Below are 9,326 nucleotides of genomic sequence, written 5' to 3'. Positions count from 1 at the left end.
AGTGCAAAGTCTTTTAAAAAAGATCAGTCACGGTATTATTTTTGTGATCAATGTATGAAATACAGACTGCACTTAAGATTAGACAGGATTAAATTCTTGACTCTGAAATAATATTCTAAAAACTCACCTGTTCCTTTCATTCAGAGATTCACTTTGGTCACTGAAAAGGGTGCAAAATCAAACATTTCTAAAAATGTTCTGAAAACTTGTGTCAATCTGAATTAATATCTAACAGATTGATTCATATACACTGTACATATAAGTATGAATAGCTACATTACCTGCTGCAGGAGAAGAGAATCCTAAAATTAGTTTCTTTCTACACAGTACAGTTTCAAGAATTAAACTAGATTTTTAAATCCAAGCATTCCCATGACCCAGGGCCAGAATGTTTCTCTGCTTAAAATATCAAGACAAAAATTACTACTTTTTATTCCTGTGCTTCCTAGATTAAAAGCTAAGTATTGATGGTAGCTAAATATCTCTCTTGAAACAGGGGAACACACACACTCTTCTTAGTGCAACTGGCAAATAAGAGTCAGACTATTCAGAAAAAACAACTGCCTTAGCCCTAGATAATCCTATATTGTGGGATGAACAAAACTTTTCTAGGCAGCAATATGCCCTGCTGTGGATCTTTATATAATATCCAAAAGTAACAGTGAATGATTTAATAAAAAAAAATCATTCTCTAAGGGAGCTCGGAACACAGCAATATCTACTTTCAAAGAATATCCCAGAGAGAGTTTTTGTTAGTATTTTATTGAATGAGCACATCAGCAAGTAAAATTTTAAGAAAAATCTACACACAGCTTCCTAGAAATAACAGTCCACAATTCCCTCCTTAGTTATCTTTAAACACCTGGTTTTCATATTCCCCAAGCAGCTTATACAGGTTTTCCCCCCCTCTGTGATTTTCCTGTTTTGATTATTTTAATAAATAATGGACACCACAGGTGATCTTAGAGAAAAATCCACATCTCAGCACTGCATAGCTGGACAGCTAAGTTCACTGGATGTCATCATCATCAAAGAGATCTTCAAAATCTAGTCAGAAAAATAAGATAAGGTAAAATTAACCTTAAAAGTTTCAACTGTTATATATGCACATACTCCACAAGTACAGTTTTTAATTATTTGGATTAAATACAGAAATAAAGATGAATTAAGTGAATGAGAGTTACTGTACCATCAGTTACTAGAAGTGTAATATCAGGGTGGGAAGAGAGAGAGGAAAGAAAGGCAGCCCCAAGTATATGTTCTCTACCATACACAAATTAAACTGCTTCACTTGTACAAAGCAAGCTTTGCAATTAAATTCATGAAAGCAAAGTAAACCTTCAAAGGATGGGCTTTTATAAATGCATTAAGTAGCCATCACATTCAGAGTGGATCAACCATGATTCCCAGGCTCCAGAACTAAACAAGTACTAGCTTTATGCATGCAGCAAGTCTCAGATGTAGACACTCCTGCAGAATTCTGGCTTTAGGTCACAGTATCCAGGCACACACTTATAAATTTTGCAGATTGACATTCGCATTTGTGATTTGCTGTTAAAAATCCCTTCCTTAAAAAACATTTCATTGCTGTGAAGGTGCTAATAACGTTTCTCCCTCAGAAAACTCATCTCACTCAGACTAGTGAAATGTGGCTGGCTAATCACAGCTGTTATAGTCATCTTTGGGAAGTAGTCTTAACTACTGGGCTTTGTATCTTGTATGCTGAGCATAAACTAACAACATAACTGAAACCACGTTTTTATTCTTACAGAAGGAACGTACAAGTGCCACAGGATAAACTGAGCATTAATCCTCAGTTAGAAGAGGATGGTCCTAAACTACCAATGGAATATTGCACCACAACCCGATGGTAGAACTTTATGGAAATACTTACTCCTGAATATCTTCGCTCCAACAAAGAGCTACGTCCCTCACAACTGTTGAGAGTATAGCAAAGCTGAACTTCTTTTTTTTTCCTGTATTCTAAGTCTTGAGCAACATGAGAAACCTACTTTATTTCAGAATACCAATTTGTGACATCAACACCACCACAGCAACTAGATTTAATAACATATCTGAAATTCACTGTTGACATGTCTAAATATACTTCTTAAGCAGCATAAAAACCCACCACCTTAGTAACCAAGTGTAAGGTGTTGTATATTCTACCCTTAAGTGGCCAGATACATAGCTGTTCTCCTCTCTAAAAGCAGCTGTATATACTTATACACATACAGTTGACTTTCAAATGCAGAAAGCATATAAACCCCAAAGTTTTATTTTGCTTTGGATACATATGCATGCATACCTTAAGAGATTAAAGAGTTATCTATAAAGTAGTAACACCCAGAGACAATCTGTAAAGTTCTGTCCACGTTTTTATATGTATTTGCACTGTTTAATATAAGCTATTTGTTATGCAAACAGATCAAGGCATTTTTCCTTGTAGTGATTAACACGCTAAATCGCCTAAAACCTCCAGGAGCAGAGAAACACAGGCACTGTATCACTCCCACCCGCATCATTGGAACACTGAAGCGCTCTTATGATAGCGCTCGCTAGAAGTGTGGTTAGCGAGAACTTTAGCGACTACCAGGCACCAAAGACGTGAGATTAGAGAAAAACAAAGTGAGATTTGTTCTGATAACCTTCAGCTTCTGAAGCTGTTACCTGGCAGGCCCAAGGCATCACCATCCCCGCCGGGCGGGCAGGCGCCGCGGTGACCCCCCTATTCCCCCACCCCCGGAACGCGATGGCCCTTACCATTAAAGAAGTCGGCGTGCACCGCTTTCTCGTTGGCGGCCAGGTCCATCAGCAGCCCCGTGCTTCCCCCTGCCTGGGAAAGCAGGCGCTGAGCGCCTCCGGGCCGCGGCCGGGCAGCACGGCCCCGCCACTACCCGCCACGCCTAGGAACCCCACCGCCCCCATCCTCGCAGGCAGCTCCCCCAACACCCCCTCACCTCATCGAGGTCCACGTAAGGACCAGCTCCCTCAGGAAACATCTCGTCCACCGCCGGCTTCATGGCAGCGCCTCCACACCACCGCTTCCAGCCGCACGGATGCCTACTTCCGCTATTAGGCCGGCCAGCGGGGCGCCGCTCTGCGCGCTTGGCGGTGTCGCCTCTCACTGGTTGCCCTGGGGGCGGGCCCCGCCGTTGCCATGGCGAGGAGGGCGGGGTGAGCAAAATGACGGAGCCATTTTGCTCACCCCGCCCTCCTCGCCATGGCAACGGCGGGGCCCGGGCCCAGGCCTGAGGTGAGGAAAATGGCGTTGAGCTACACAAGGGGCTGCTCAGAGGGCACCATTACCCTGCAAGGATGTGGCTGTGAATTATACTGGTGATCCTTCCAGCCACCAAACTGGGTGGACTGGTATTTAACTGCTATACACACAGAGATCGGTTTCCTGAGTCAAGGCTGTGAGCATTACGTGTAAAAAAAAAAGTCCAAAAACCTCGCAACACCATCAAGGAGTTTATTGGTTTCGCACAACAGCATAAATTGTAAAAAAGAAAAGACTAATTTAAAGCATGAAATGCTATGCGTGACTGCTCTGAGTATTAATAAGCCGCTGAGGGGCAGTTCAGGTGTGTTCGCTGGCAGCCATGTTTTCGCTTAAACATCTCAGCACCAGCTTTAGCAAAAATGAGCGAAGCAGTTAGTGCTCGTGGTTGGGCACATGATAGCCAAGGTGACTTCCAAAAGGGAACTGAGCAAAGAAGGCTCTGGCCATTTCTTCGATCCTGTTGTAGGCTCCCAGGGTCCGGAAATACTCCACGTAGGACCAGAAATCGCTGGATGAGAAGGGCCAGTACGGCAAGGCTACAGATCCCTGGTAGAGATCTAAAATTAAAAACAAAATGCAGATTACTATAATATGAAGAATTTTTGTTGAAAGCTTGGGCCTGGGAGCCAACATGGTTTGGGGTCCTACATCCCCTTGGGAGGCTCGTGGGCTCCTCTGGCAGGAGAGAGGCAGGCAGAGCCATTGAGCCCTCTGTGCCCCGCTCCGCAGAAGATGGCTGTTCACCTGATGGAGCCACTGCCCTCTGCTCCAGCTGCACCAGGAACGATGGAATGGGACAAGACAGAGAGCAGGAATGAAGGGACACGATCAGCATTTGGGACAATTCAAGAATTCCCTGGTCTGCTTTAATTTCTAGAAGGCAGATGGGTATTTAAAAGCAAGAAGCAATTGCAATTTAAAGCCATATTTCCCCATTCCTCCTCCATGCCATTTCCTCTGCCCAACATAAGGAATAAGGCGCTGTCATCTATGCTGTGCCCCTGCAGCTGCCTGCTCCACCAGGGAGAAGAGCTGGCAGTTGTTCCCCCACCACCTCAGCACAAAGGCAGCCCGGCTGAATACAGCAGAAGCTGGGGGTGCAGCATCCGCCCTGGGCTCCCGGGGACTGGGTCCGTGCTGTCCCTGGGACAGCAGAGTCGTGCCTCTTCTCAGTGGGCTGTAGGAAACAGGCTAAGGAAGTGGAGAGGAAAGGCATTGCCACTTGGAAGACAACTGCATTTGTGCCTGCTCTAGGAATATCTGAGAAAATGTGAGATACTTGTTGAAACAAGATTTCTAATTCAGCAGGAAAACAAAAGCAACTCTGAAAACACTTGGGCCCAAATCTGGGCAAACACAGAAGCATATATAAAATGTAAACACTTGCTGAGATCACATAGTTACAAATGTCTTTCTGTGCAGCAAAGCTAAACCCAGTATTTTGATTTCATTTAAAGCCCATTTAAATAAATGGGAGTCATTCCACTCAGCAGGCTTAGCTTGGGACCAGGGTCTTTAGTGGGAATTAAGAGCCTTCAGCAATCCTATTGTCAGACCTTAATTTTACGGAGTAAAGTTTGAAGCGAGCAGGCACAGATGGCGTATAACAAATCAAATGAACCAGCCAAATGCTGTCTGCAGAGGAGAATTTACTATTTATACCAGCTGACCTTACATTCACTTTGCAGTCTGCTGCTTGGCCCAGTGTGAAAGAGTGCCATAATTGTTGGTAATGAGAGCAACAGGATACTGCCTGAACAAGGTTTTGTTTTTAAATTGACACACGCTCTCCTGACTGTCTAAGAGGTTGCCGCAGAAATATTTACTGTGCAAAAATACAGTAGCGCCCTTAAACTTGCGAAAACACCGGTGATGCATTCAAAAGATTTTAGAGCCATAACGAAATATAATGGAGCATAGGGAAAAACATTTTGAATTAAAAGCAATCATATTAGCCCTTATCCCGTATATATATTTCTACTTTCCATATCTGTTATGATACTCTCCCTGCATATTTGTATCTGTGCACTCAGGATGCTGCTGATTATACTAGCTGAGACGTACACCAGCAATAGCAGTACCTTGTTATTGCAGATACTTCTATGAAACTTCATTTTCAGAAAGAATTCTGTCTGAAAACACCAGAGAGGTTAACTAATATAATCATCAGTAAGCCAGTGTAAACATAATTAGGATGTTGAGGTTTTTTTTAATCAAAGGCAAACACTAATCCAATGGGCTAATCACGCAAAGTGACACGAACCACAGGGTAGCTGTGCTAAGGGATTTATTCCAACATTTCTTTAATTGGATTTGTGGCAATTTGTAAATTTTAAGCTTTTTGTCGTGGAAATCACTGTTTCTTGCCAATAACTAGACACACATATAGTATTGCCGTTCAGGACAGACAAAATTCTCAGATGTCTAGTATGTTTATAAGTCTGGTGCTTTCCAGTTACAATTTTGTACAACAGAATTAGTGAGTTGACCATAACCCCTTTTCGTTTTAAGGCTGCAAGTATATTAGCTCTATTATTAGACATTAATATGTCAGCTTTTAATAAATTTTAAAGACATTTCTAAAAATTCACTCTTCTTTCTCCACCAGAACTAGGTGAAAGCACTTCCACAGCCCACTGAGGTTAGTAAGCACTCCTGCCAAAATCGCTGCTGGGGTTCAGGTCTGGGAGTTACAAATGACTCTTCTAATTGTTAGTGATACAAAGGAAAGAAAACATTAAGAATTACCATCTCCATCCTGGATTGATCGGGCATCTGTAGATAAAGAGGAAACTCATCAGTACCAGCTCCTGCACAGACGGACTTTCTGTTAGTAAAAGGTTTGCTGTGTAGCCAGAAGCTGACAAGTTCTTTAATGCACACGTTGGACCCTCTGTACAGCCAAATGTTTTTTATTTCTTGAACAGCTGAATAAGGAATTCCACGTTTGCAGTCACTCAGTGCTACAAACCAAATACTCTTAACTAACAGCCAGAGCAGTTGTGATTAATGAATGAGCAATATCTGATACTAAACAGAAGATGCTGTATTAGTAACAAAGTATTTCTGACTGCTTGAAAAAATAAACGAGAACAAATTCAGCAGTAATCTTACCTGTTAGGATGTTCATCAGCATACAGAAGAAAAGTAAGCCAATAAATGTCATCTTTTCTGCAAGATACTGCTCGTGTTTCTGAAAAATAATCTGTACAGCTGGGGATTATTACAAGAGATTAATAATTATGCAAAGTCTATTATTTCTTCTGTTATTAGATGAATATGTTCCAAAACAGATTCTAATTATTAATTTAGGCATAACAAGATCCAATTACATTTCCTTGCAGTTTCTGAACTGCAACACAGAGTATTAAAAGAACCACAATCCTGAAGTATGTACTGATATTTTATTTTTAGGTGGCATAAATCCAAAAGGCTCATCTGAACTGACATGAAATTAAGTGTCTTTGGAAATGTTTTATTTTGTGGTTAAATTAATTTCACTTTAGAAATTACCTCTCTCTCTCCCCTTTTCTTCTTCTTGCAGTAGTAAAGGTCTGTAACTCCAAGTCAGCTACAAAATTCCAAAAGGATTTCTTTTGCCGTAAAATAGCAGCACTGTTTAAGGAAGGGTGGGGGGAAAAGGAGATAAACGTCACTGCGTTACTACACCAATCTGATTTTGTTGCCTTCACATAGAGGTTTTTTAACTGCTCACATTTGCATTATATTTCAGCACTGTCCATGGAAGAGACAGTGGAGTTTCAGAGAGGGAATCGGGAACTTTGGCAATAACACTTCTGTATTTTGAAGACAGAGGGAGAAAATACAGAAGCAAATCCAGCGATTACCTTTGCTGCCCTCCTGATTGTCTTTTTTCCACCCCTTCAGAAAAATAGATTTTAAGAAATGTTATTTGAGCAAATTGCTAAGAGGATATTGAGTTCCCTTTCCAGCTGAGTCACAAAAACCACAAACACTTGACACTGTTTTAGTTCTTACTTGGGATCCTTAAAATCTAGATCTTAAAGTGTACACAGGCACCAAGTACCCACTGAAATCGATTGCCTTACATTAAGCAAAGAAGTAGGTCCCCAATGGCCTCAGCCATGGTGATGGTGCAGGTACTGCAGCCTTCGAAGAGGGTTGATAAGGTGCATTGAAATGCACTTTCACATTATGCTAACTACCTGGAAAGATTCCTCTCCCAATGCCAAGCAGGTGCTTTGGGCTCCAGTCTGTGTAGGGTGCTGAATCGATCCAGCACTTCGAGAAGACTGGAGGGGAGACACAGTTTGGAGAATATTAAATCGACATGTACATCTTGATTGATTTTCTTTTAGCACAAAACTCCTGATGGCAGCAGGTGTGGTGAGGGACTAAGGTGTAGCAGAAAGAGCTCTGCGACTCATGGGGTGATGTGGGGATTTCCATGCTCCTAGAAGATGTGGCTGGTCAGGTTGTGTTGCCAAACCTGGCAGCTGTTTCCAGATAGCTCCACTCTGGAAAGGAGATACTGAAATGCCAGTGCAGAGCTCGCTGCTCACTTTTCAAGCTGCAATGATCTGATCATACGGTTGCTGATCTGCTCCGCTCCCTCTTGGCTGGGAGTTTTCAGTTGCCTTTATGGTCTACTAAATAATTTATCTATCTCGATTCTAGACACCTGCATTTCCCAACTCTGTGTGTGGGTCCTGATGTTGGTGCCTCTACCACATCCAGTTGTCTGCCACAGGAGTGTCACGCAGGGAAAGTCTGCGCACTGATGCAAAGTCCTGGAGCGGAGAGACCCAAGTGAGTGGCCTTGCAGGAGGCCCCAGCTTTGCTGGAGTTTATTCCTATCTACACGCAGAGTTAGGTAGTCCTGCCAAGAATTAATTAAAGATGTTCTGAGCAAGGGGAAAAAAAAGAGTTCTTTGTAGCACACCAAGCCATGCCAACTCTTGTGGAGGCTGAAAAGAAAAATATTATGAAAGCAGAACCTGTTCCATCTTTGAAAGGCTTTAATCCTCCTGTTTAATATTTCCTAGGCCTGCAGGAGGGTTCCTGCATCAGCCACATACTGCCAGCACCTCTGCCCCACTCGCCTGGGTTACAGCAGCTGCAGGTGGGAGCAGGCACTTCCCTTGCTTGGTGGAGTCCTTTGGTGCAGCCATGCACTGGGGTCCACCCACCAGCACTGCCTGCAAAGCCAAACAGCACTTTGCCTTTCACTGCCTAATCTATATATCCTATTCAAATAAACCATGAGAACCACTGACATATGCTAATACACAAAACAGTCATTAGCTGTAATTAAATAATTAGCATAAAGCTACTTCTGTGCACATCCATCAGTAGCTTTTTGTTTTGGCAGTCGATAAGGAAGGTGTAGTTCCAAGTGGGAGGTGAGATAACATGTTTTGGGTGATGACAAAGGAAAATAAAGGTGTTCCTAACACAGCCACATCCTGCAGCTCTCCCCTTGAGGAATTAACGGTGCTGTAGGAGGATGACAAAGGCACGGAGGTTATCAGGTTCAGGATCACTCAGGTCACGATGCGGTCTGCTACAACACTGGATGATTTTAGGATAATTCATGTAACTATTGAGGCTCGTGCTGACATACACCTTTACACCTACCTCCTTTGCAGTTTCTTGTTCTGTCTTTTGAAACTTGGAGTTACCCACTTCCAGAACTAGGAGGATCAAAGGTGTGACAGTCTTCTAACAATTACAGGCTTTCAGTTTAACTCATATCAAAATTTTCCATTTGCTAAAGCACCGATTGGAGAGGGAAATAAATTCTCAGGGTTTCCATGCTAAGGGAGGCCTAGGAAATCATAAAAAGAGGATGAGAATTAGCATTTAAAACAGTTGTATCAGGGGATACAGCCAAGAGATACAGTTGTTTTAAATGTTAATTTTAATCCCTTTTCTACCAAGGCTTTTGTTGCTGTACATGACTGCTTCCCCCCACTGGGTCTGTCTGTTTTAAACAAAGCATTGGACTACAGAAGAACCGATGAGTTGGATCTGGCATCCTAATTCAGAAGCCATTAAA

General features: G+C 42.5%; 2 protein-coding genes across 2 annotated transcripts; both read right to left on the bottom strand.

Moving 5' to 3' along the window:
- Window positions 1-742: 742 nt before the first annotated feature.
- On the bottom strand, window positions 743-3,119 carry COPS9 (COP9 signalosome subunit 9). The gene is made up of 3 exons (XM_072868630.1): window positions 2,961-3,119; window positions 2,764-2,836; window positions 743-1,047 (listed from the first exon to the last, which is right to left on the bottom strand). Exons 1-3 carry the CDS (start codon window positions 3,021-3,023, stop codon window positions 1,010-1,012), a joined length of 174 nt encoding a protein of 57 aa, XP_072724731.1. The 5' UTR covers window positions 3,024-3,119; the 3' UTR covers window positions 743-1,009.
- A 539-nt stretch (window positions 3,120-3,658) lies between these two features.
- OTOS (otospiralin) lies at window positions 3,659-6,452 on the bottom strand. Its single transcript, XM_072868685.1, has 3 exons — window positions 6,401-6,452; window positions 6,035-6,061; window positions 3,659-3,843 (listed from the first exon to the last, which is right to left on the bottom strand). The coding sequence occupies exons 1-3, from the start codon at window positions 6,450-6,452 to the stop codon at window positions 3,659-3,661; spliced, it is 264 nt and encodes an 87-aa protein (XP_072724786.1).
- Window positions 6,453-9,326: the final 2,874 nt, after the last annotated feature.

Source organism: Ciconia boyciana, chromosome 7, assembly GCF_034638445.1.
Source record: "Ciconia boyciana chromosome 7, ASM3463844v1, whole genome shotgun sequence".
Taxonomy (NCBI): domain Eukaryota; kingdom Metazoa; phylum Chordata; class Aves; order Ciconiiformes; family Ciconiidae; genus Ciconia; species Ciconia boyciana.
This window is presented reverse-complemented; position numbering and strand designations above follow the sequence as displayed.

Bases quoted from the DNA above. Each gene is read 5' to 3' on its own strand.
- COPS9 (XM_072868630.1), bottom strand. From the start codon at position 3,023: ATGAAGCCGGCGGTGGACGAGATGTTTCCTGAGGGAGCTGGTCCTTAC. The intron at 2,837-2,960 runs GTGAGGGGGTGT...CTGCTTTCCCAG, and splicing joins CTTACGTGGACCTCGATGAG to GCAGGGGGAAGCACGGGGCT. The intron at 1,048-2,763 runs GTAAGGGCCATC...TTTTCTGACTAG, and splicing joins GCACGCCGACTTCTTTAATG to ATTTTGAAGATCTCTTTGAT.
- OTOS (XM_072868685.1), bottom strand. From the start codon at position 6,452: ATGACATTTATTGGCTTACTTTTCTTCTGTATGCTGATGAACATCCTA. The intron at 6,062-6,400 runs GTAAGATTACTG...CTTTATCTACAG, and splicing joins GCTGATGAACATCCTAACAG to ATGCCCGATCAATCCAGGAT. The intron at 3,844-6,034 runs GTAATTCTTAAT...TTTTAATTTTAG, and splicing joins ATCAATCCAGGATGGAGATG to ATCTCTACCAGGGATCTGTA.